The sequence below is a fragment of the Xenopus tropicalis genome, chromosome 2 (genome assembly GCF_000004195.4).
Source record: "Xenopus tropicalis strain Nigerian chromosome 2, UCB_Xtro_10.0, whole genome shotgun sequence".
Lineage (NCBI taxonomy): Eukaryota > Metazoa > Chordata > Amphibia > Anura > Pipidae > Xenopus > Xenopus tropicalis.
In genome coordinates this window covers 13,405,014-13,432,396 of record NC_030678.2, presented here as the reverse complement: position 1 = coordinate 13,432,396, position 27,383 = coordinate 13,405,014, and the positions used below count along the sequence as shown (strand labels likewise).

The 27,383-nt window shown below is 45.0% G+C and overlaps 4 protein-coding genes across 5 annotated transcripts; 3 read left to right on the top strand and 1 right to left on the bottom strand.

The window, feature by feature from the left end:
• Positions 1–1,022: 1,022 nt before the first annotated feature.
• setd4 (SET domain containing 4) lies at positions 1,023–8,391 on the bottom strand. Of its 2 annotated transcripts, NM_001017105.2 has the most exon segments (11): positions 1,023–1,517; positions 2,304–2,427; positions 3,346–3,426; positions 3,668–3,749; positions 4,832–5,006; positions 5,244–5,673; positions 5,965–6,053; positions 6,219–6,256; positions 6,427–6,522; positions 7,038–7,134; positions 8,217–8,319. In NM_001017105.2, coding segments are annotated over 10 exon segments (1,329 nt in total). In that variant the 5' UTR covers positions 7,111–7,134; positions 8,217–8,319; the 3' UTR covers positions 1,023–1,376.
• Positions 8,392–8,656: 265 nt separating this feature from the next.
• On the top strand, positions 8,657–11,935 carry cbr1.3 (carbonyl reductase 1, gene 3). The gene is made up of 3 exons (NM_001126568.1): positions 8,657–8,977; positions 10,210–10,317; positions 11,363–11,935. The coding sequence occupies exons 1-3, from the start codon at positions 8,689–8,691 to the stop codon at positions 11,797–11,799; spliced, it is 834 nt and encodes a 277-aa protein (NP_001120040.1). The 5' UTR covers positions 8,657–8,688; the 3' UTR covers positions 11,800–11,935.
• A 1,244-nt stretch (positions 11,936–13,179) lies between these two features.
• cbr1.2 (carbonyl reductase 1, gene 2) lies at positions 13,180–15,580 on the top strand. The gene is made up of 3 exons (XM_004912124.3): positions 13,180–13,483; positions 13,843–13,950; positions 14,971–15,580. The coding sequence occupies exons 1-3, from the start codon at positions 13,195–13,197 to the stop codon at positions 15,432–15,434; spliced, it is 861 nt and encodes a 286-aa protein (XP_004912181.1). The 5' UTR covers positions 13,180–13,194; the 3' UTR covers positions 15,435–15,580.
• A 4,170-nt stretch (positions 15,581–19,750) lies between these two features.
• On the top strand, positions 19,751–24,743 carry cbr1.1 (carbonyl reductase 1, gene 1). The gene is made up of 3 exons (NM_001011190.1): positions 19,751–20,086; positions 22,962–23,069; positions 24,191–24,743. Exons 1-3 carry the CDS (start codon positions 19,798–19,800, stop codon positions 24,625–24,627), a joined length of 834 nt encoding a protein of 277 aa, NP_001011190.1. The 5' UTR covers positions 19,751–19,797; the 3' UTR covers positions 24,628–24,743.
• The last annotated feature ends 2,640 nt before the right edge of the window (positions 24,744–27,383 follow it).

The following is a 27,383-nucleotide window of genomic DNA, read 5'->3' as shown; positions in this document are numbered from 1 at the left end:
AGTGATGTCATCAGTTATATTCGGAGCTTAGTGGTGTAATTTCTTTCACAACTCACCAAAACCACTGCTACAAAAATGCCTTTATATGGGCACAGAACCCCTCAGTGACTGCTAATATCCTTATCATTTACAGTAGGGGGTACATTATCCCTTATAATACATGAGTGATACTCAGAGTTCCCTGTATAACTCAGCCTGCAGCCTTGTGCCTTTATATGGGCACAGAACCCCTCAGTGACTGCTAATATCCTTATCATTTACAGTAGGGGGTACATTATCCCTTATAATACATGAGTGATACTCAGAGTTCCCTGTATAACTCAGCCTGCAGCCTTGTGCCTTTATATGGGCACAGAACCCCTCAGTGACTGCTAATATCCTTATCATTTACAGTAGGGGGTACATTATCCCTTATAATATATGAGTGATACTCAGAGTTCCCTGTATAACTCAGCCTGCAGCCTTGTGCCTTTATATGGGCACAGAACCCCTCAGTGACTGCTAATATCCTTATCATTTACAGTAGGGGGTACATTATCCCTTATAATACATGAGTGATACTCAGAGTTCCCTGTATAACTCAGCCTGCAGCCTTGTGCCTTTATATGGGCACAGAACCCCTCAGTGACTGCTAATATCCTTATCATTTACAGTAGGGGGTACATTATCCCTTATAATACATGAGTGATACTCAGAGTTCCCTGTATAACTCAGCCTGCAGCCTTGTGCCTTTATATGGGCACAGAACCCCTCAGTGACTGCTAATATCCTTATCATTTACAGTAGGGGGTACATTATCCCTTATAATACATGAGTGATACTCAGAGTTCCCTGTATAACTCAGCCTGCAGCCTTGTGCCTTTATATGGGCACAGAACCCCTCAGAGCAATATTGATATCCATACCATTCCAATGTCACTATCATAAGTATACGGAGAAGATTCAGCAAATCCCTAGGGTGAGACGTCCCTGTAATGCACTGAAAAACAACAAATAAGAGAACACAATAAAAGCTTAAAAAAATTAATTAAAATATTTAATGAAAATATTCTTTTCCATTTCTTTCTTCAGCACTGAGAATTCCATTTCCCCATGTGGCAGTAGGGCAGTTGGACCCACCCAGCTGGCTTTATGGGAGCGAGCGTAGGTGAGGGTTATAGTTGCACACAGATACACATTTTGTTTGATGATGGAAAATGCTGAATTGTACAGGGATTTGTGACAGAATGCCAGTTCCAAACCAGGTGCAACTTGGTCTCTTTCTTTTATTTGCACTTTTCTTGGCTACTGTTTCCGTTCTGCCTCCCATCAATCAAACCAGGAATGTAGAACCCATTTGCCCCCATTATACTACAGTTCCCAGCAGCCCCTGCAGGTCAGGCAGAGGGTCCATTCTGTAGTAGATTTGCAGACATTTGAAGAATCTCCAGCTCCTCCAGTCTCAGAGCTTCCACCAAGGCCAAGTGATGCGCGGCAGCCGCAGGGTCGGGGAGCTTCTGGCTTCTCACAAGGGAAATCTGCCAAATACATTGAATTAAACAAACCCCCAGTCAGTAAGGATGGGGCGCCCCACATTGGCTGTAACAGAACTACACACAGGCACATACAATAGGTCGTTCTCAGGGGAGGATTTACATAGGGGCAATCCAGGCAACTTTTTAATTGGTCTTCATTTTTTAATTTTTCTTCTGACTCGTTCCAGCTTTCAAATGGGGGTCACTGACCCCCGACAGCCCATAAACTATTTCTCTGTGAAGCTGGAATTTTCTTGTTATTGTTACTTTTTATTACTTCCCTCTCTATCCAGTCCCTCTCCTATTCATATTCCAGGCTCTCTTTCAAACCACTGCCTGGTTGCTAGGTTAACTTAGACCCTAGCAACCAGATAGCTGCTGAAATTCCAAACTGGAGAGCTGCTGAACGAAAAGTGAAATGATTCACAAAAACCACACTTAAAAAATGAAGACCAATTGCAAATTGTAAAAGGGGTTGTTCGGCACAGCTACTGAAAGGCCTGTCACTTATGGCAACCAATCAGCTGGTAGCATTTGCTGTTAAGCTAACTGAAGACATAGTTACATAGGGGTGAAAAAAGACCAGAGTCCATCAAGTTCAACCCTTCCAAGTAAACCCAGCACCCACACCCTATACTTACCAATCTAAAACAAAACAAACATTTGATTGGCTGTATGACCTAATTACCTTAATCACCGATTTGCTTATCCCCTCCCCCATGTTATTAAAGGGAAACTACATCCTGAGAACGTTTCCCCCCCCAATACCCAGTGCAGGACGGCACTTGCCTCTTTAAGGGCACAGGAGGTTTCATCCAACAAGTGGAAACAGATTTTCCTCACAAGTTCCAGGGAATCCCGCTCGTTGGCATCGGAAACAAAACTTCCCAGAATGACCTTCTTCCAGCTCGTGCTGTAATAGGAATAAAGGGCACGGCGGTTATGGGAAGGCGAGGGCGGGGCCTCTGGGAACAGTTGGCAGCAGCTGCCGTTAAAGCAATAGAATGTCACAGTATGAACTGTTCTCAAAACAGATATTTGCCAGCGGTTAATGAGCCTCAAACTGCCAAGGCTTTCCAGTTAAATCCCGGCACCAACTCACTGTGCTGGAAATAAAGGCAGGAATGATTACAAGAATGATCTAGAACTCTCCATCTTTAAAAACAATCAGCAAGTTCCTTTAGGGAGGGATATAACTATAGGGAACATGTACAGGGAGGGAACCGAGTTCAGCCGTAACTGTGATCCACTTGCAGTACAACTTATTCACCTGTTGGTGGCAGCAGATCCCTGTTCCAAAAAGCAGGCAGCGCCACCCCATTTGGATTACATTCCTCATTACAAAAAATGAATGAAACCAATTGAAACCATTTTACTGGATTACAATACAGGGCATACCTCACATTCACCAACAAGACTTATCCCCCAATCCATGGGCAGCATAGAATAACCACTCCTACTTTGTAAAAAGAAAGGGGACCCCCTCATTTGTTCCAGTCCCAAAGCTTTAAGGCACGTGACTGCCCAACATCAGAAGTATGCCCATTGGATGGGTAGGACCCAATCAGGCTGTAGAAATCTGCCCACCCACATGCTTATTCCCGTACTGTAAGTACCAGGTCTGCACTGGGGGTCACAATAGGCCCTGGCATTCCAAGTACACAGAGGCCCAAACAGCCCCCCAGCAGCCCAATAAATAGTGACTGTCTGTGGCACCTTACAGCAGCCCCTCTGGCATTTGCCAGAACCCACAGATTGGCAGTCCGGGCCCAGTAAGCACAATGATTGGTTAAGAGTAGGTAAGAGGGGTGGGGCCAATTTGTGTACTTACAATTCTTCGGGCCTAAGGCAAAGCAGCTTCACAGCAGTCAGGAGTTTCCAGGATGGGCCGTCCAACCCGAACGTCAAATTCCTAGGAAAAGATGCAAAGGAATCAATTTTTTTTTTACAAACTAATGGGGAGAAAAAAATAAAATACCATGGGCCGGATAATTGCTCCCAAATCCACACAAAGCCAAGCTCAGTAAGTTTCTGAAAAGAGAGCTGTGCGAGCAGAGTCCAGTAGCAGCAGCGCATTAGAGTTGGGGGAATGGGGGGTGTTACTGTGATACTAAATAATGTGTTGGGTTTTAGTCAATAAGATCTGAACATACCCCAGAAAGTCATTCTCCCCTAGTAAAGCCCATTTCTTTGGCATCTGCTTGTCCCCGGGAGGCAAATAACCAACGATGGCATCTGAACAAAGTCACGAATAGGAAAAAGGTGTAAATGGGCTCGGCCTGATATTACAGGTATCATATGGGGTGGAGCAAAAATAAAAAGTTGACAATCACATGTCCTCTTCTTCTTATTATTACTACTATTATTAAAATAATGAATTTTTAAGGATGATTTCCACCTTAAAAAAATAGGGGTGTATTTATCAACATTGTAGGACAAACATCACCAATCAGCAATAGGATTTGAATGATCACCTACAAGTTAGAAACCAAAAGCAAAGATCTGATTGGTTTCTATGGGCAACATAGAACATAGTTAATAAATACACCCCCCCCCCCCCCGCCCCCTCTCTCACTCCATCTTTATGCCCAGGGCTGCGGCTGCCCCTGCCCCCTCTATCTCTTAACACTTGCCAGCCCAGTCACATTCTGGCCTTAATGGAGGCCCCTAGCACCCTTCCTCAGGTGACCTCCCTTAAGGTGGCCATACACGGGCACATTTAGATCCTTCAAAACGAATTGGCAGCTTACCTGCCGTGTATGGGCATCCCCAATGGGCCTATCCGACCGATATCTGGCCTAAAATTCTCCAGATCTCGATCAGGCAGGTTTGATTTTCCATCGGATGGGGGACCACATCAGCTCATTAAACCCTTAATTTGACATGGCCTATGCCTGCAGTTGTAATTTGATCCGATGGGGCAGCCCATAAACTATTACTATGTGAGGCTACAGTTTCATCATTATTACTTTATTACTTAAATTTCTATTCAGTCCCTCTCCTATTCCAGTCTCATTCAAACCACTCCCTGGTTGCTAGGGTAATCTGGACCCTAGCAACCAATTAGCTGCTGAAATTCCAAACTGCAGAGCTGCTGAACAAACAGCTAAATAATTCTACATAATTAAAAATAACTACAAATAATAAAAAAAATGAAGACCAATTGCAAATTCTCTACATCATACTAAAAGCTCATTTAAACCCCTTTTATAGATCCATGTAATCATAACAATAAGAAGAAGAATAGCAGACAGATAAATCTCTCAGTATAACAGAGAGGGTTAAGGACAGGTTAGAAGGTTACACGGATACTGAACCTTTGGTCACATAAACGCTCCGGTGCGGATTATTGGCCGCTATGAATCCATACTCCAACAGGAGGCGCTGGTTATCATGGGGCCCGTAACATATAAATGCCTGGTCGTGTTTCCGGCAGCCGCTGTTGGTCCGGATCTCGTAGCAGCGCCTCTCTTCATTGAATGCCGCCTCCACCTTTAGTAATGGAGAGAGAATCAAAGGAGAAACCAGAGAGGAGCAATGAGCCCAGAGCTGATTTACCTATTAGTTCCCAAACCAACACTGTTAGAGTTCAGCGCAGCCCTAATATATATCTAAAAAAATTAACACCCCCCCATTATTAAAGCCTCTTCTTTAACTCAGCCCACCTCTATAGGGAACATCCCCTAACCCCCTGTTTTGTTTCCCTTCATATCAAGCTTATGACCTTACCTGCACCGCTGGGCTGTGGTTCAGTAGATCTAAATATGGCGCCATGGCATAGACGTCCTGCTGTGCGGAGAGGCCGTGCCGCCTGGGGTGCTTCATGTATACAGTCCTAGTATTGACAGTGCACCAGGCCCAGCGCAGGGCCCCATACGTATAGATGTCAGTTATATTGCCCCCAAACAGGGGCTGTAAGGAGACAAAGAAAGACCAGGATTCCGTATGCAGTTCTTTAACCTCCGTTTGTTGCTCCAGAGCTTTTTGCCGGAGGGGCGCGGGCAGCAGACTGATAATTTCCGACTCCCAATAAACAGGGCAGCTGTAGCTGCTGGGCAGCACATCCAGGTAAGGTTTCCATGGGGAGCGCTCCCTGGCAACCCTTTCTGCGATCAGGAACGTGCACAAGGCCAGCAATGGGGAGACAGGGGGGCTCCATCTGCACAGGAAGAGAAATGATGATGAAATGCACGTCACTCCTTGCAAACTATTACCTGTTACTAGTTTTCAGTGTCCCAGCATGCTTTGGGTGCCCAAGATGTTTCTTAACCTTGGTGGACTACAACTCCCAGCATACCTTTTGATAATATGTTGAAGAGCACTGGGAGTTGTAATCCAGCAATATCTGTGGATTGAGAAACAGGGCCATAGACAGAGAAATGCTGTATACAAAGCATAGGCACCCAATGATAAGCCTTTAGCAGCACGGCTGGGTGCAGGGGGTACTCACGTCCGGATATATTTCCCAAGATAGCTCTGTAGAACAGTCTCTGTAGTGATCAGACAGCTGTCAGGCAGGGAGATGATCAGTTCCCCTGGCTAAAAGCAAACAGAAAGAACAGTTATACATTTAGCCTTGCACTATAGACTCTCTCCTCCCTATGGCTTTGCCTAATGAGAATATTAAACTTTTATATATAAATATTTTTAATTTTTCTACAAAAGTAAAACCCAGGAAATGACTTTATTATTAACATCACTCACCTGCAAGTCTCTGGTAGCCATTAACCCTCGCCCGGTGTCTGTAAGGAGATAAAGTGCGTATTAGAGACCTTTATTCCAGACAACTACAACCTCCCACCCTATGGGTGCTGCCACTGCATTACACCCAGATGCCCCCCTGGCCCAGTGGGTAAAACCATTTATATGGCTCACTGCACCCTCCCATATTATAGCTATAGTTAGGCCATACCTGTGAACTCAGCCGCTCTTAGGTGCCTGCCCTGAAACCCCCTCTCCTTCAGCCATCTCCGCAGCTGGATGTACTCCCATTCATGGCTCCGATTGGCTGGGGACAAGAACAAAGAAACTTTACCACTGATAGGTGGGTCATTTGTGGGGTCCGGACCTGGTATTAGAGTTTCGGGCTGAGGTTCAGTATGAGTTTAGATAATGATAGCGTATTGCAGTTAGTGTGAATTCTAAACTAAAATGATAAACATCAGTCACATACATGATATTGCCATGGAAACACTTTATATTTCATAGAATACCAAGCAGTGGCGTAACTTGGTTGTGCCGGGCCCCTCTGCAAAAAAATCTTTTAAGGGAGCCCAATGCAAACAGTCCCCCCCCCCCCAGACCTACACAGTGCTGAAACTCCCGGCCCAGGGAGGAGGGACTACAATACAGCAGACCCTGCGGTCCGGACACCCCCATAACCCCGGGGTCTTCTGTAAAGTTAGTTAAACCCCTGATACTAAAGCATAACACAGGGCAGTCAACCATCATTGGATCTGATGGTAACGGGCAAAGGAACATTCCAGGTCCCCCAAACTGCCCAATGTGTGAGACCCAATGTACCTGCATAGGATTTAGTGCCAGGCAGCCCTTTCCTTTTTCTCCTTCGCCCTGTCCTCCCCCATTTGGATTTCATAGTGGTGCAGCCTCAGTTCATAGTCTGAAAGAAAAACGCTTAGTTGTCCTTAAACCAATACTGGTTGGTTTGCCAACTGGATGATGTGTGTGTGTAATGTATATACAGGTATGGGACCTGTTATCCAGAATGCTCGGGACCTGGGGTTTTCCGGATAAGGGATCTTTCCGTAATTTTAGCAAGACTACTAAAAAAATCATTTAAACATTAAATATACCCAATAGGGCTGTTCTGCCCTCAATAAGGGGTAATTATATCTTAGTTGGGATCAAGTACAGGTACTGTTTTATTACTACAGAGAAAAGGGAATCATTTAACCATGAAATAAACCCAATAGGGCTGTTCTGCCCCCAATAAGGGGTAATTATATCTTAGTTGGGATCAAGTACAGGTACTGTTTTATTATTACAGAGAAAAGGGAATCATTTAACCATTAAATAAACCCAATAGGGCTGTTCTGCCCCAATAAGGGGTAATTATATCTTAGTTGGGATCAAGTACAGGTACTGTTTTATTATTACAGAGAAAAGGGAATCATTTAACCATTAAATAAACCCAATAGGGCTGTTCTGCCCCAATAAGGGGTAATTATATCTTAGTTGGGATCAAGTACAGGTTCTGTTTTATTATTACAGAGAAAAGGGAATCATTTAACCATTAAATAAACCCAATAGGGCTGTTCTGCCCCCAATAAGGGGTAATTATATCTTAGTTGGGATCAAGTACAGGTACTGTTTTATTATTACAGAGAAAAGGGAATCATTTAACCATTAAATAAACCCAATAGGGCTGTTCTGCCCCAATAAGGGGTAATTATATCTTAGTTGGGATCAAGTACAGGTTCTGTTTTATTATTACAGGGAAAAGGGAATCATTAAAGGATTCAGGCAAATGCCAGAGGGGCTGTAAGAAGCCACAGACAGTCCCTATTTACTGGGCTGATTGGGGGCTTTTCAGGCCTCTGTGTGCTTGAAATGCCAGGGACTAATTTAAACCCCAGACCAGACCTGTTACTATCTCATACAGTATAATATTCCATTACAGCTGCATTATGCCAGTGGCCATAGGGCTATTAATACATGGGCTTTCATATGTTTACTCAATACCTTCAGCACTGGGCACACTGCACGGACTATTGCCTGAGACTCACTCAGCTCCATATTCCCACGGGAGTGAGTCGGGCAGCACCATAACGCCCAGCTCAGAGCCAGCGACCGGCACCTCAGGGAACTGCATCGTACAACATGTGCAGCAAGCTGCTTCCACTTCCGGGTTCTCTAACCAAGCCCCTCGCATTCTATTGGCTAATAGACATATTGGCTAAATGTTTCACATGGTGTCATGGGCTTTAACCAGGAAGTGTGCAATCCCTGCAGCGATCGCTAGATGGCGAAGTAAGTTTGGGAGTGAGTCCATCCTCTGTGAATATAAGTTGGCCGATTCCATTGATGTACAGCAGGTGGCGATGTTTCATAGGTTGACGGCGGGGCGGGTTGGGCTAAGGGCGTGTTAGTTCCAGGGGAGGTGTAATTGTAATACTAACAGCGCCCTTGTCACTATATCTCTGTAACCAGCGCCATGGCCAGTGCAAAGGTGGCAGTAGTCACAGGGGGCAATAAAGGCATCGGGCTGGCCATAGTGAGAGCCCTCTGCAAACAGTTCAAGGGAGACGTGTACCTGACAGCCAGGGACCCCAAGTTGGGAGAAGAAGCAGTCCGGGCCCTGAAGGAGCAGGAAGGGCTGTCCCCCCACTTCCACCAGCTGGATATCAATGACCTGCAGAGCATTAGGGCCCTGGGGGGTTTCTTAAAGGAGAAGTACGGGGGGATCGATGTGCTCATTAACAACGCTGGCATTGCATTTAAAGGTAAGTGCCCCCCAGGAGTGATACAGTGTATCTATAATAACCTACCCACAGAATAACATACCAATACTGGTACAGCAGATACAGGTAAGTGCCACCCCAGGAGTGATACAGTGTATCTATAATAACCTACCCACAGAATAACATACCAATACTGGTACAGCAGATACAGGTAAGTGCCCCCCCAGGAGAGATACAGTGTATCTATAATAACCTACCCACAGAATAACATAACAATACTGGTACAGCAGATACAGGTAAGTGCCCCCCCAGGAGTGATACAGTGTATCTATAATAACCTACCCACAGAATAACATAACTATACTGGTACAGCAGATACAGGTAAGTACCCCCCCAGGAGTGATACATTGTATCTATAATAACCTACCCACAGAATAACATAACTATACTGGTACAGCAGATACAGGTAAGTACCCCCCCAGGAGTGATACAGTGTATCTATAATAACCTACCCACAGAATAACATAACTATACTGGTACAGCAGATACAGGTAAGTGCCCCCCCAGGAGTGATACAGTGTATCTATAATAACCTACCCACAGAATAACATAACAATACTGGTACAGCAGATACAGGTAAGTGCCCCCCCAGGAGTGATACAGTGTATCTATAATAACCTACCCACAGAATAACATAACTATACTGGTACAGCAGATACAGGTAAGTGCCCCCCAGGAGTGATACAGTGTATCTATAATAACCTACCCACAGAATAACATAACTATACTGGTACAGCAGATACAGGTAAGTACCCCCCCAGGAGTGATACAGTGTATCTATAATAACCTACCCACAGAATAACATAACTATACTGGTACAGCAGATACAGGTAAGTGCCCCCCCAGGAGTGATACAGTGTATCTTTATAACTTACCCACAGAATAACATAACTATACTGGTACAGCAGATACAGGTAAGTACCCCCCCAGGAGTGATACAGTGTATCTATAATAACTTACCCACAGAATAACATAACAATACTGGTACAGCAGATACAGGTAAGTACCCTGCAGCCTAGGGGCTTAAGGGAAAGTCTTGCAGGAGTTATATATTGTTTATTAATGTTACAGCCATGTCTGGGCCTTGAAGCTCCTCCTATATGATCTCTAGTTGATATTAACCTGCACCAGTTGGTAGGTACTAGTGCTGCTACTGGGACAGTAGACAAGAGTAATAGATCCTGTTCTCTTTGTGTCTCCTTTTGATCCCCCAGTTGCCGACACCACCCCATTTGGCACCCAGGCCGAAGTGACTCTGAAAACCAATTTCTTCGCCACGAGAGATGCCTGCCATGAGCTCCTCCCACTGATTAAGCCCCGTGGTGAGTTATTGGTGACAGTTATTCTCCCATTAGTAGCGCTTTAAAGGGGCGGAGCAAACACACCTGCATTCAGTTGGCACTTGTGCCGGAATGTTCAGCCCTAGGTTACAATTAAAGTTTGCATAATAAAAGCAGATATCATTGATTAAAATATTATAGACCCCCCCCTTCAGAGCAGTATAGAGAAGGACAATCACAAGGCATTGTGGGAGACTGGAAGTAGAACAGACCCTGCTTATTGGGCTGATTCCTATAGTATCTCTGTATTGCGGCTTTAAACTGATTTGACACATTTCAGCCTGCCGGAGCCCAGGATTTGTGGGAACCATGGAATTAGTCAAAATTTGCACCAAAATGTGAGATTTGTAATCATTATAAATTGTACTTTGTGTAACGGGTGTCGGAATGTCATCGTTTAAAGAGTTTTATGTTCCATAGTCTGGGTTCTGTACTGGGTCCACTTTTGTTTAACTTGTTCATAAATGACTTAGGGGAGGGTATTATGAGTAATGTATCAGTGTTTGCAGATGACACAAAACTCTGCAGACCAGTCAATTCTATCCAGGATGTGACATCCCTGCAGCAGGATCTTGACCAACTGGCAATCTGGGCAGCTAAGTGGCAGATGAGATTTAATGTGGATAAATGGAAGGTCATGCACCTGGGATGTAAAAATATGCAAGCCCCGTATACCCTTAATGGGACTGCACTAGGCAAATCCATAATGGAGAAGGAGCTTGGAGTCCTTGTAGATAATAAACTTGGCTGTAGCAAGCAATGCCAGGCAGCAGCTGCAAGGGCAAACAGGGTACTGAGCTGTATTAAAAGGGGTATAGATTCACGGGAGGAGGGGGTTATTCTGCCCCTTTACAGAGCGCTGGTAAGGCCCCATCTAGAATATGCTGTTCAGTTTTGGTCTCCGGTGCTCAAACGGGACACGATTGAGTTAGACATTATGGTTGAACGTGATGGACGTACGTCTTTTTTCAACCTAACTTACTATGTTCTAGATACAGATTTGGTTTATTCCATTCTGATTCCTTAGGTCGAGTGGTTAATGTGTCCAGCATGGCGAGTTACATGGCCCTCGGGCGCTGTAGCCAAGAACTGCAGAAGGTGTTTCGCAGCGACACCATCACAGAGGAGGAGTTGGTGACCCTCATGGAGAAGTTTGTAGAAGATGCCAAGAAGGGAGCCCATCAGAAGGAAGGGTGGCCAAACACAGCTTATGGGGTGTCCAAAATCGGGGTGACTGTACTGTCCCGAATCCAAGCCAGGGAGCTGAATGAGAAGAGGAAAGATGATGGGATTCTGCTCAACGCCTGCTGCCCGGGGTGGGTGAGGACTGACATGGCTGGGCCCAATGCCACCAAGTCCCCAGATGAAGGTGCAGAGACCCCTGTGTATTTAGCTCTCCTGCCCAACAATGCACATTCTCCCCACGGGGAGTTGGTGAGTGAGAAGAAAGTTGTGCCGTGGTAAAGCCTTTCTTCCCCTTCGGCCGCTCATTCCTAACCTGTATTTGCCCTTTATAAGAATCTGCCTTATATCACTCCATCTGCCAGAAATGTTCTTTCATATTTCATTATAATTAGAAATAAAAACACAATTTACTAAACTGTGTGTGTCTTTTAATTAGCTAAAGCCCTGGATGTCAGACTTTGCCTGTTGGGGAGGTGCAGGTCTCAACAGCTGGGGGGCCAGTCTTTAAATCTTTGTTAGATTATCTACAGACTGTGGTAATAAAATTCCAGGGGTACCCAGGGCACAAATAAGCACTCACCCCAAATCCCCCCCTAACTGGCCTTCAGGCTGGGCCCCCTTAGCCCATAACAAGGTTACAGATATATAGAAACATTGGGGTAACAGTGACCCTGCTATAGTTCCAGGGGTACCCAGGGCACAAATAAGCACTCACCCCAAATCCCCCCCTAACTGGCCTTCAGGCTGGGCCCCCTTAGCCCATAACAAGGTTACAGATATATAGAAACATTGGGGTAACAGTCACCCTGCTATAGTTCCAGGGGTACCCAGGGCACAAATAAGCACTCACCCCAAATCCCCCCCTAACTGGCCTTCAGGCTGGGCCCCCTTAGCCCATAACAAGGTTACAGATATATAGAAACATTGGGGTAACAGTCACCCTGCTATAGTTCCAGGGGTACCCAGGGCACAAATAAGCACTCACCCCAAATCCCCCCCTAACTGGCCTTCAGGCTGGGCCCCCTTAGCCCATAACAAGGTTACAGATATATAGAAAGATTGGGGTAACAGTCACCCTGCTATAGTTCCAGGGGTACCCAGGGCACAAATAAGCACTCACCCCAAATCCCCCCTAACTGGCCTTCAGGCTGGGACCCCTTAGCTCATAACAGATATACAGGGGGGGGGGACACAGTTAATCCACCATTGTCAGCATGATGGGGGGCTTGGGACTTTTTCAGCTCTTGTACCATCTTGTACATCCCTGATTCATGTTATTCCCCCTATCCCTATAGAGAGTACCAGAGCCTACTTGCATTGCTAGGGGCCCCTATATCCCTGGCCCAGCCCTGTATACGTCAGTACCTAAGGGACAGAGTATAATGTAGGGTATCTTTCCTTAAATAGTAGGGCTTTTCATGTTTCTGAAGCCATGCACACGTTTTTAAACCATCATTTTGATACAGAGCATTCCATTGATGGGCAGTAGGTGGTGCTGTTTAATATTTATATAATATGTATAATTGAATCTGTATAGTATTTGCAGTTTAAGGTGGGGCAGGCAGGGCTTAGTGCTGGGGAGTAAGTTGCAGGGAGCGGCAAAGCTTTCCCACTCACAGCAGCACCGGAGCCCCAGTCATTAGATCTCCGTACCACACAAACTCTTTGGACAGCATGGCCAGTGCAAAGGTGGCAGTAGTCACAGGGGGCAATAAAGGCATCGGACTGGCCATAGTGAAAGCCCTCTGCAAACAGTTCAAGGGAGACGTGTACCTGACAGCCAGGGACCCCAAGTTGGGAGAAGAAGCAGTCCGGGCCCTGAAGGAGCAGGAAGGGCTGTCCCCCCACTTCCACCAGCTGGATATCAATGACCTGCAGAGCATTAGGACCCTGGGGAGTTTCTTAAAGGAGAAGTACGGGGGGATCGATGTGCTCATTAACAACGCTGGCGTTGCTTTTAAAGGTAAGTGCCCCCCCACCTCGGAGTGATTATTATTCCAATAACCTACCCACACAGCATAACATAACAATACAGCCACAGAGGCTCTTGGGAGAGTCTGACAGGAGTGTATCTATAATATAGACACAGATTAGTGTAACATAGCTGCTGTATCATTTCTGGCTTTGTAAAGGCCATTATGATTATTGCAGCCATGTCTGGGCCTGGGAGCTGCCATATGAGTGCTCTAGTCGCACCCACTACATGAGTCTGTGACATAAAGGGTCACTTAATGCCCCCGGTTGGTGGGGCTAGTGCTGTGCTTATAAAACCATAGACAAGTATAATATTCCTGTTCCCTTTCTGTCTCTCTATCTCGCCAGTTGACGACACCACCCCAATTGGCACCCAGGCCGAGGTGACTCTGAAAACCAACTTCTTCGCCACCAGAGACGTCTGCAATGAGCTCCTCCCACTGATTAAGCCCCATGGTGAGTAATTAGTGTCACCCATAGGGGCACATTTACTAATCCACGAATCCGAATCACGAATGGGAAAAAATCGTATTGGAAACGAAAATTTTGGAAGATCGTAAATATCACGAAAATGCTTACGAAAAAATCGTATTACTCACGATAATATCGTATTGGCGATTCGAAAGTCACGAAATTTTCGTAACGAACAATTGTAAACAGCGGTAAAACCTTTCCGATTTTTTCGTGCAAACGTCCGAAAAAGTCGTGCGCTGTACGAAAAAGTCGTGCGGACGCCCGAAAAAAATGGCGAAAATATGCTAGGAGCGTTCGCATGAACACTCGAGCGTTCGTGCTTTTCTAAATGTGCCCCTTAGTGTCTTTCCTACCATTAGTCTCACTTTACTGCTGAGTTTAAAGGGGCGGCGCACATATATATATGTGCCTGTGGTATTAATGTAAGCAAATAAAGTATATTTTGTTATTTCTTGCAATAAACAATGCAGAGCAGTGCTGATCTGAGGAACAGTTTAATTTTACAGGTAAAGGGGAAGTAAACCCAAATCCAATTTTACACAATGAATGCAGATTTAATTGTAAGTATAAACATTAAAGGAAATGTACCCCCCCCCCCCCCCCCAGTCCAGTATAGAGAGGGAGAATCACAATGCATTGTGGGAGTTGGAGTCTTGGTTGGCAACAGGACACATTTCCAGCACAGACCCTGAGTATTGGGCTGATAACTATACAATGTGTGTGTTGCTCCTACAACCTTATTGGACTCACACAACCCTGAAGCCAAACATATTCCCAGATCTTCTGGGAACCAAGGAATTATAGATCAGGAAGAGTCAAAATTTGCACCAAAATGTGAGATTTGTAATTATTATAAAATATACTATGTCTGGTTTTATTTGGTGTTTCAGTGCCTGCAGATAGTTGTACATATATCTACTCCTCATTATCATCTTATCAATTGATTGGGAACCAGACGGTGCCCCCTAGACAGTCCTTGCTTTCTCTGTTCCTTTCCCTTAGGTCGGGTGGTTAATGTGTCCAGCATTGCGAGTTACATGGCCCTCGGGCGCTGTAGCCCAGAACTGCAGAAGGTGTTCCGCAGCGACACCATCACAGAGGAGGAGTTGGTGACCCTCATGGAGAAGTTTGTAGAAGATGCCAAGAAGGGAGCCCTTCAGGAACAAGGGTGGCCGGACACACCTTATGGGGTGTCCAAAATCGGGGTGACTGTACTGTCCCGAATCCAAGCCAGGGAGCTGAATGAGAAGAGGAAAGATGATGGGATTCTGCTCAACGCCTGCTGCCCGGGGTGGGTGAGGACTGACATGGCTGGGTCCAAAGCCCCCAAAACCCCAGATGAAGGTGCAGAGACCCCTGTGTATTTAGCTCTCCTGCCCAACAATGCACATTCTCCCCATGGGGAGTTGGTGAGTGATAAAAAAGTTGTGCCGTGGGAAGAAAGTTGTGCCGTGGTAAATTGGTAAAGTCCCCCCACTCCGGCTGCTCATTCCTAACCTGTATGTTCTTATTAAAAAACCTGCCTTAAGTACCCAAGACCATATATCCCTCTATCTGCCAAAAATGTTCTCTTATTTTATTTTCATTAGAAATAAAAACATAATTTACTAAACAGTGTGTGACTCAATAATTGGCTGAAACCCTGGATGTCAGTCTTTGCCTGTTGGGGAGGTGCAGCGCTCAACAGCTGGGGGGCCAGTCTTTAAATCTTTGTTAGATTATCTACAGACTGTGGTAATAAAGTTCCAGGGGTACCCAGGGCACTCACCCCAAATCATCCCCTAACTGGCCTTCAGGCTGGGCCCCCTTAGCCCATAACAAGGTTACAGATATATAGAAACATTGGGGTAACAGTCACCCTGCTATAGTTCCAGGGGTACCCAGGGCACAAATAAGCACTCACCCCAAATCTCCCTCTAACTGGCCTTCAGGCTGGGCCCCCTTAGCCCATAACAAGGTTACAGATATATAGAAACATTGGGGTAACAGTCACCCTGCTATAGTTCCAGGGGTACCCAGGGCACAAATAAGCACTCACCCCAAATCCCCCCCTAACTGGCCTTCAGGCTGGGCCCCCTTAGCCCATAACAAGGTTACAGATATATAGAAACATTGGGGTAACAGTCACCCAGCTATAGTTCCAGGGGTACCCAAGGCACAAATAAGCACTCACCCCAAATCCCCCCCTAACTGGCCTTCAGGCTGGGCCCCCTTAGCCCATAACAAGGTTACAGATATATAGAAACATTGGGGTAACAGTCACCCTGCTATAGTTCCAGGGGTACCCAGGGCACAAATAAGCACTCACCCCAAATCCCCCCCTAACTGGCCTTCAGGCTGGGCCCCCTTAGCCCATAACAAGGTTACAGATATATAGAAACATTGGGGTAACAGTCACCCTGCTATAGTTCCAGGGGTACCCAGGGCACAAATAAGCACTCACCCCAAATCTCCCCCCCCCCCAACTGGCCTTCAGGCTGGGCCCCCTTAGCCCATAACAAGGTTACAGATATATAGAAACATTGGGGTAACAGTCACCCTGCTATAGTTCCAGGGGTACCCAGGGCACAAATAAGCACTCACCCCAAATCTCCCCCCCTAACTGGCCTTCAGGCTGGGCCCCCTTAGCCCATAACAAGGTTACAGATATATAGAAACATTGGGGTAACAGTCACCCTGCTATAGTTCCAGGGGTACCCAGGGCACAAATAAGCACTCACCCCAAATCCCCCCCCTAACTGGCCTTCAGGCTGGGCCCCCTTAGCCCATAACAAGGTTACAGATATATAGAAACATTGGGGTAACAGTCACCCCGCTATAGTTCCAGGGGTACCCAGGACACAAATAAGCACTCACCCCAAATCCCCCCCTAACTGGCCTTCAGGCTGGGCCCCCTTAGCTCATAACAAGGTTACATATATATAGAAACATTATATATATAGAAACCCAGGGCTACTGTACACAAGCATTCAGTATGATTTTGCCTGCACAGATACCAACGCCCACAGTGTTGTTATAGTTCATTCCTTTATATAACATAACTAACTTGCAGGTCAACTGAAGGAAAAGCCTGAGTCACGGTGACACAGCATTGAGAGCACAGGCAGCACAGGCAGCACAGGCGCAACAGCAACAAGAAGCATCTGCAACTTATTCTCCTTTCCAATCTACTGACTGGTACATGTACATACAGCAAGCACATCTAAATGGTAGTTAGAGCGCCATCATTCCCTCTGATATTTCAGTTATCAGAAATAGTTTTATATTATCTCTCTGTACAGGCTATGAGCAAACTTAGGGGGCTGTTCCTGCTGAATTGTGCTTAGTACAGGGGAATCCCTATGCTGCCATAGTTTTATGGTATCTCTCTGTACAGGCTATGAGCTAACTTAGGGGGCTGTTCCTGCTGAATTGTGCTTAGTACAGGGGAATCCCTACGCTGCCATAGTTTTATGGCATCTCTCTGTACAGGCTATGAGCAAACTTAGGGGGCTGTTCCTGCTGAATTGTGCTTAGTACAGGGGAATCCCTATGTGCCATAGTTTTATGGTATCTCTCTGTACAGGCTATGAGCAAACTTAGGGGGCTGTTCCTGCTGAATTGTGCTTAGTACAGGGGTATCCCTATGCTGCCATAGTTTTATGGTATCTCTCTGTACAGGCTTTGAGCACACTTAGGGGGCTGTTCCTGCTGAATTGTGCTTAGTACAGGGGAATCCCTATGCTGCCATAGTTTTATGGTATCTCTCTGTACAGGCTATGAGCAAACTTAGGGGGCTGTTCCTGCTGAATTGTGCTTAGTACAGGGGAATCCCTATGCTGCCATAGTTTTATGGCATCTCTCTGTACAGGCTATGAGCAAACTTAGGGGGCTGTTCCTGCTGAATTGTGCTTAGTACAGGGGAATCCCTATGTGCCATAGTTTTATGGTATCTCTCTGTACAGGCTATGAGCAAACTTAGGGGGCTGTTCCTGCTGAATTGTGCTTAGTACAGGGGTATCCCTATGCTGCCATAGTTTTATGGTATCTCTCTGTACAGGCTATGAGCAAACTTAGGGGGCTGTTCCTGCTGAATTGTGCTTAGTACAGGGGAATCCCTTTGATATTTCAGTTATCAGAAATAGTTTTATATTATCTCTCTGTACAGGCTATGAGCAAACTTAGGGGGCTGTTCCTGCTGAATTGTGCTTAGTACAGGGGAATCCCTATGTGCCATAGTTTTATGGTATCTCTCTGTACAGGCTATGAGCAAACTTAGGGGCTGTATGAAGATGTTCCTCAGATCTAAATGTGTTTTACCCTCACTGATTGGGATATACCATGTGACACATTCAGAAAAAGGCACCGTGGCAGAAGACCATATGGAATCCTCCATTCACAGACTTAGATTGTAAGCTCTACGGGGACCTCCTTCCTACTGTGTCTCATACCACATGGCCCTTACTCCCTGTGTATTTATATATATTTATTGTATTTGTTATAACACTTGTCCTCCCTGTGTGTAATTGTGTATACTGTAAGATTGTACAGCGCTGCGTATCCTTGTGGTGCTTTATAAATAAAGTTATACATACATACATACAACAGCAGTGCATATGGGTTCGTTTATACCAATTAGTTCTACGGGTTTTTCTAAAGTGAGACTGGAAGAGCGACATGAGGGAAAGGCTGAGTCACGCTGACATGAGAGCACAGGCAGCACAGAGCATGTTAGGTCAGAATAAGGATTTCCCAGACAATAGCTTCAATCTGCCAATCAGCTGCCAGCCGCTACATGCACACACAGCAAGCCCAGGCCTATTCTACTGTGTAAATACGGCTGCACCGATTCATCCCTTGGTACCACTGGGGCTACACCTTTAAAGGGTTAAAGGGGATATAAACCCAAAATGAAAATGCTGCCTAATGATATACATTCCAGTATTTTTAAATGTCACTGCTAATGAAAGCAGTATTATTATTATTAACATTTATTTATAAAGCGTCAACATATCCCGCAGCACTGTACAATGGGTAATCTGCCCATTCCCACACCTTGTGTCTCAACCCTTTCTCCTTGTAGAGTGTAAGCTCTTTTGGGCAGGGCTCTCTTCACCTCTTGTATCGGTTATTGGTTGCTTTATATGTTACTCTGTATGTCCCATGTATGTAACCCACTTATTGTACAGCGCTGCGGGATATGTTGGCACTTTATAAATAAATGTTAATAATAATAATAATAATAATAATAAAGTAGATTGTAAGCTCTTTTGGGCAGGGCTCTCTTCACCTCTTGTATCGGTTACTGATTGCTTTATATGTTACTCTGTATGTTCAATGTATGTAACCCACTTATTGTACAGCGCTGCGGGATATGTTGGCGCTTTATAAATAAATGTTAATAATAGTAATACCCTCTGCAGATTAGAACTGCTCATTAGAACTGCTTTCTGATTGGAAATGAGCGACTGTCCCTGGGAATTAAAGAGATACTGACACCAGAAAGTAAATATTTTTTTTACATATATCATAACACTGTCTTTGCAAGACCTATATGTATATTCATATTTTGACATTTTTTTGAAGTCTTTTCGTGTCAGTATCACTTTAAGGGGCACTGGGGAAAAAGCGCACAGGGTTATTTCGCCTTCATGCAGCAGGTGGCGCTGTTTAGTACAAAGCCTGGAAGCTATGGGCACTGGGGATGGGCACTGGGGCCCTGGAGGCGGAGAGACGCCGCTACACTGGCTGCGTTCCCAGAGGGAGGGGAGTGAGTGTCACTATAACAGGAGCTGCTGTGGGAGAGCGACTCAGGCTGCAGCCACTGTACTTATAAACTATATTAACAGCATGGCCAGTGCAAAGGTGGCAGTAGTCACAGGGGGCAATAAAGGCATCGGGCTGGCCATAGTGAGAGCCCTCTGCAAACAGTTCAAGGGAGACGTGTACCTGACGGCCAGGGACCCCAAGTTGGGAGAAGAAGCAGTCCGGGCCCTGAAGGAGCAGGAAGGGCTGTCCCCCCACTTCCACCAGCTGGATATCAATGACCTGCAGAGCATTAGGGCCCTGGGGAGTTTCTTAAAGGAGAAGTATGGGGGGATCGATGTGCTCATTAACAACGCTGGCATTGCATTTAAAGGTAAGTGCCCCCCAGGAGCAGTGTTTCAGGGAGACAGCATTGAGTTCCTTGGGGGAGTCTGGCAGGTGTTGCTACAGTGTGTCTATAGCAACGTCCCATTACAGAGCAGTGTGTGACCTGACTCCGGGGTCAGATGGAAAGAAGTTCCCGGTATTTACTGATACTGTAATCACCTTACGCTTTCTAATATCACTTACTCTTGTAGAGTGTAAGCTCTTTTGGGCAGGGCCCTCTTCACCTCCTGTATCGGTTATTGATTGCTTTATATGTTACTCTGTATGTCCCATGTATGGAACCCACTTATTGTACAGCGCTGCGGGATATGTTGGCGCTTTATAAATAAATAATAATAATAATACAATTTCCCCCCTTAGCATTATGGGGCCCCTTGTGTTTGCAGTTAGACATTTTAGACAAAAGTAATAAAAGCAACTTTGCAGTTGGGCTGATTTATTCCCAGTGCTTCTGGACGGGATCTTTATGTCAGCTGACGCCTCAGCCGAGGATAATGATTGGTTAACTAAAACATAACACTTCATTGGCGCATTGGACCCAGAATTACCTGCATTTCTTGTTTCTGTGACAGCGTTTGCCCTTTAAGCTCGAACTTCACCTTCACTGAATTATTATTATTTGTATTGTAACTGACTCTCTGCAGATAGTTCCCTGGCTGTTATTGAACTCATGGCCCCAGTGCTAAAGGCAGTGCCAATTGTGGAACCACTGCCATAAAGTGACTTGCTTTATATGGTCTGTGGGCTTTTCCAGTTACTTCCCGAGGGCTGTTCCATTGCCCAGGGCAAATAAATTGCTATTGGAAAGGCGCTGTGGTTGGAGCCAGTTGGTGTGTAAATGGGGGGGGGGGGGGACCTGGGTGTGACCAAAAGTTGTCCAGATTGTAGCGAGCAAAGTGCCAATTCTACAACTGTCGGCAAAGAGATGAATATGATATGATTATTTTTCAGCTCTGTGCTTCCAGGGATTGCTGGGAATTGTAGTTTTACAGCAATTGAAGGGGTTTAGCTCAGTACAGGCTGGATTGCCTTGCTGCATTGGGTTGGCATTATACAGGTACAGGACCCCTTATCCAGAATGCTCGGGACCAAGGGTATTCCAGATAGGGGATCTTTCTGTAATTTGGATCTCCATACCTTAAGGCTACTAAAAAATCAATAAAACATTAATTAAACCCAATAGGACCGTTTTACATCCAATAAGGATTAATTATATCTTAGGTGGGATCAAGTACAGGTACTGTTTTATTATTACAGAGAAAAGGGAATCATTTAACCATTAAATAAACCCAATAGGACTGTTCTGCCCCCAATAAGGGGTAATTATATCTTAGTTGGGATCAAGTACAGGTACTGTTTTATTATTACAGAGAAAAGGGAATCATTTAACCATTAAATAAACCCAATAGGGCTGTTCTGCCCCCAATAAGGGGTAATTATATCTTAGTTGGGATCAAGTACAGGTACTGTTTTATTATTACAGAGAAAAGGGAATCATTTAACCATTAAATAAACCCAATAGGGCTGTTCTGCCCCCAATAAGGGGTAATTATATCTTAGTTGGGATCAAGTACAGGTACTGTTTTATTATTACAGAGAAAAGGGAATCATTTAACCATTAAATAAACCCAATAGGACTGTTCTGCCCCAATAAGGGGTAATTATATCTTAGTTGGGATCAAGTACAGGTACTGTTTTATTATTACAGAGAAAAGGGAAACATTTAACCATTAAATAAACCAAATAGGGCTGTTCTGCCCCCAATAAGGGGTAATTATATCTTAGTTGGGATCAAGTACAGGTACTGTTTTATTATTACAGAGAAAAGGGAATCATTTAACCATTAAATAAACCCAATAGGGCTGTTCTGCCCCCAATAAGGGTTAATTATATCTTAGTTGGGATCAAGTACAGGTACTGTTTTATTATTACAGAGAAAAGGGAAACATTTAACCATTAAATAAACCAAATAGGAGTGTTTTACATCCAATAAGGATTATTTTATATTATTATTATCTGTATTAGTCGCATCAGGTGCAGAATAATCTTGGCTTTATCAACTATCTGGAACCCTGACACCCTTAGGAGAAGGACCCCTTTATTTCTGCATATGGAAATATTACCTTATGTATTAGAACGTCTCTGTGGAACAGCAGCCAGATATCCTGGAGCTTTGGGCCCCTCCTCTGCTGTCTGGGGACCAACCTTTAGAGATATAGAGCCCAGTTTAAAGCTGTCCATACATACTCGCCACACAAGCGGATCTTTTACCGATATGCCCGCCTAAGGTGGTAAATATTGGGCTAATTCTATGGTTAGGCTCTAGGGCCAAATGATCAAATTACAAGGACGGACATAGGAGCCGTTGGGCCGAGGACTGCATCAATGGGCCAATGTGGTCCCCAATCTGATGGGAAAATCACACCTGCCTATTTGACACCTGGCCAATTGTCAGTCAGATAGAGGAGGCCCGTTGGGGGGCCCCATACATTAGCAGATAAGATGCCAGATCAGTCTGAAGGACTCAAACTGACAGCTTGAATCTCACCCTGTTTGGGCTCCTTAAGAGTCCAACACAGCTGGTAATATGGAGCTGGACAGGAGGTGGCGATAGTGAGCTGAAAAAGCCACCAACACTGGCACCCCAGCTCTGGAAGTTGCACCAGGCAGCAGTGCTTCTCAAATGGACCTGTGTCTGTCCTTAATTTAACTCTGGCACCAAATAAAGGATTGCCAGCCTCTTGGCACCTAAATAAGTGGAAAGGCTAGATTGTTGGTCTACACCCAGGCCTCTGTGGCCTCTATACAGGCCTAACTGTACCTCATCATTGTTCTCATTCTGTCTTTTTTATCATCGTCAGGTACTGATCCAACCCCATTTGGCACCCAGGCTAATGTCACGCTGCAAACCAACTTCTTTGCTACCAGGGATGTGTGTAATGAGCTGCTGCCTCAGGTCAGGCCTCAAGGTAAGTACCTGGCACTGACTGATATGTGTCTTCTGCAAGGCACCTAAATTGTGGGGGAGATTTGGGGTGAGTGCTTATTTGTGCCCTGGGTACCCCTGGAACTATAGCAGGGTGACTGTTACCCCAATGTTTCTATATATCTGTAACCTTGTTATGGGCTAAGGGGGCCCAGCCTGAAGGCCAGTTAGGGGGGGATTTGGGGTGAGTGCTTATTTGTGCCCTGGGTACCCCTGGAACTATAGCAGGGTGACTGTTACCCCAATGTTTCTATATATCTGTAACCTTGTTATGGGCTAAGGGGGCCCAGCCTGAAGGTCAGTTAGGGGGGGATTTGGGGTGAGTGCTTATTTGTGCCCTGGGTACCCCTGGAACTATAGCAGGGTGACTGTTACCCCAATGTTTCTATATATCTGTAACCTTGTTATGGGCTAAGGGGGCCCAGCCTGAAGGTCAGTTAGGGGGGGATTTGGGGTGAGTGCTTATTTGTGCCCTGGGTACCCCTGGAACTATAGCAGGGTGACTGTTACCCCAATGTTTCTATATATCTGTAACCTTGTTATGGGCTAAGGGGGCCCAGCCTGAAGGCCAGTTAGGGGGGGATTTGGGGTGAGTGCTTATTTGTGCCCTGGGTACCCCTGGAACTATAGCAGGGTGACTGTTACCCCAATGTTTCTATATATCTGTAACCCTGTTATGGGCTAAGGGGGCCCAGCCTGAAGGCCAGTTAGGGGGAGATTTGGGGTGAGTACTTATTTGTGCCCTGGGTACCCCTGGAACTATAGCAGGGTGACTGTTACCCCAATGTTTCTATATATCTGTAACCTTGTTATGGGCTAAGGGGGCCCAGCCTGAAGGCCAGTTAGGGGGGGATTTGGGGTGAGTGCTTATTTGTGCCTGGGTACCCCTGGAACTATAGCAGGGTGACTGTTACCCCAATGTTTCTATATATCTATAACATTGTTATGAGCTAAGGGGGCCTCACAGACATGTCCAGACAATTAATCAGTATAGTACAAAATGAACCAAACTGCCTGACCAATTCTGGGCATGTAGGGCAGCTAATAATGATGGCTAGTATCAGTCCTGGTTTGATTACATATAGTACTGTTGTGTCCCCCCAGGGCGCGTGGTCAATGTATCCAGCATGTTAAGTAGTAGTGCTCTCCAAGGCTGTAGCCCAGAACTGCAGAAGGTGTTCCGCAGCGACACCATCACAGAGGAGGAGTTGGTGACCCTCATGGAGAAGTTTGTAGAAGATGCCAAGAAGGGAGCCCATCAGAAGGAAGGGTGGCCAAACACAGCTTATGGGGTGTCCAAAGTCGGGGTGACTGTACTGTCCCGAATCCAAGCCAGGGAGCTGAATGAGAAGAGGAAAGATGATGGGATTCTGCTCAACGCCTGCTGCCCGGGGTGGGTGAGGACTGACATGGCTGGGCCCAAAGCCCCCAAATCCCCAGATGAAGGTGCAGAGACCCCTGTGTATTTAGCTCTCCTGCCCAACAATGCACATTCTCCCCACGGGGAGTTGGTGAGTGAGAAGAAAGTTGTGCCGTGGTAATTATACTGCAATACTCTGTGCCGCGTTATCCCTTATATCCACATTGTGTGAGCCGAGCCCTAAATCACCATAGATGTGTGTGTCCTGTGTGTTTATAAATAAATAATTCATTTAAACAGTGTCTGGTGCCTAATATATGGGAATGGGGGGGTCTGCATTGGACTCAGGGGATGTGGTGTTGCTCAAAGTAGTTGCAGCCAATACTTTACTGATCTGTCAATAAACAAAAACAATGTCAAGCGCATCTGCAAAATCCTTCCCGCTCTGCAATTTTGTCTATATTCATAAGGTTTTATATATAAACTAGCGACCTCCCTTCCTTATTTTACACAGCAGTACAGTGTTCCTGGTGGGGAAAACAGGAAAGTCATGTGATGTTGCTCTGCTCTGGGTTTTTGTTGGATAATATAATAGAGAGTATAATGTTAATGAATGGAGCATAAAGAAAGTACAGAGAAGAAGCTAAACTGATAAAGGGAATGGAAGATGGGAGAAGAGGTGCTTGAAGGGGGAGAGGGGATAAGATAACTATGTATATAAGGGGATCATATAACAAAATCTTAGTATATCCTGCCTAAGGGTATAAGGGCATTTATATCCTTAGCACAAAGTTATTCCAAGGACTGTCCAATTGCCCTCTTGTTTTCCCCCTCTGAGGCAAATTGACAAGACTTCTGATGGGGAGGGGGTGTTACTATCTTTAGGGTGCTTTATCTATTAGATAATGTCACATTAAAAGTGGCAATAAGTGTTACAGATAAAACATAAACCCATCAAAGTATAGAGAAATTCCAGTAATGTTTTCTGGCTATAATGTTCCAGGGGAAAATGACTGGTCCTGCCATACCTAGAAACTACCACTAGGGAGCAGCCCACTACAGAGAATTAGTAATACTTAACAGCAAGAGATGGAGAGTTGAGTGAGGCATCAGGGGTTATTAGTGCTGCATTCTTATAACTACTATAGTTATCATTATCCTTTATTTAATCACATTGTTATCATAAAAGTGTTTCTCATAAATGGGGTTATGGGAAAAACATGCACTTCTGCGCATTAGAACAAGCAGGTGTAGTGTAAGGATGAAGCTGTAAGTGCTGAAGAGGGTGTATAGTAAGACAAGGAACTGTCATTATTATTAACATTTATTTATAAAGCACCAACATATCCCGCAGCGCTGTACAATAAGTGGGTTACATACATGGGACATACAGAGTAACATATAAAGCAATCAATAACCGATACAGGAGGTGAAGGGAGCCCTGCCCAAAAGAGCTTACAATCTACATTATTATTATTATTATTAACATTTATTTATAAAGCGCCAACATATCCCGCAGCGCTGTACAATAAGTGGGTTACATACATTGGACATACAGAGTAACATATAAAGCAATCAATAACCGATACAAGAGGTGAAGAGGGCCCTGCCCAAAAGAGCTTACAATCTACAAGGAGAAAGGGCTGAGACACAAGGTGTGGGAATGGGCATGACCAGAGTTGTGAGAGGTGTGGCACAGGGTATTGCTTTACTGTCATAAGATACTTAATATAGAAAGGAAAGGTGGTGTGAGCTGCTGCCCTCCAGATGTTGCTGGGCTACAACTCTCTGGCAGCCAAAGGGTACTTTTCCCAGAGTTCCATCTCCACTAGGGGCAGCACTGCAATGGAGCAATATACTCCAATGAGCAGAGGAGGAGAGTAGTAGGAACAGCACTGTGCTGGGAGTGAGATACAGTATGTGAGACATTAACTTTCCCTTTAGGTGCATGATTTAATCTGACTTTAATTGCCCTGTCCCTCCCCAGCCTGATACCCTTTAGCTCAGTGGCAGCCATTGCAGTGGCAGATACCATACAGATGTCCCATTGTCCCACCCTGCCAACCCCCCACCCACATGTTCCCACCATGCCCAGCACTTGGCATCCCAGGTAACTGTATGGGTGAAGACACACAGAGCTACTTATTAGCTTAGTAAGCTCCTTACTCTCTATATACATAGTGCAGGTTGGCATGGGTATTGGGGCAAAGAGATCCCATTGGGTACTTTTTGTGTAAAGGGTAAGTAAGCCCAAAACTACAATTTTTCATAATGAAACAAAGTGTAATTCAAAGCCAACTCTCACCTTTCATGAAAATGTACAGATAACTACTTCATATTCAGGGGTGTATATTGTGTCCCTGGGCCCCCAGCAAAATGTATTTCTGCCCCCACTCCATGCGCAGCCAATGATCATCCCCAGGCACAGTCAGGCAGGGGGTGATGGGGAATCACATGACCTTGCAGGAAGCCCTGCTACTCAGCCCCCCACCCCAGCAATGGAATTTTCTCCCCTATAATTACACTGCTGGTAACATATTATTGTAGGCACTGCTGGGTGCTACTACTACTGTTTGATGTTAGAGGTATAAAGGTGATTAGTTGGGGGCAGGAATAGGGTTGCCACATGGCTAGTATTTTGCTGGCCCGTAAAAATGATGTTTGATGCCAATGTTATTAATAGGGAAAAAAGGCAAAAGTATAGGAAAGCTGGTATTGTTTTACAGAAAACGTGGCAACCCTAGGCAGAAAGGAAGGGAAACAAAGGGAAAATAGTTAGTGAATGCCTGATTATTATTATTATTATTATTATTATTATTATTACTATTATTATTATTATTATTATTATTATTATTATTATTATTATTATTATTATTATTATTATTATTATTATTATTATTATTATTATTGTTGTTATTATAAAGAATACTACTACAA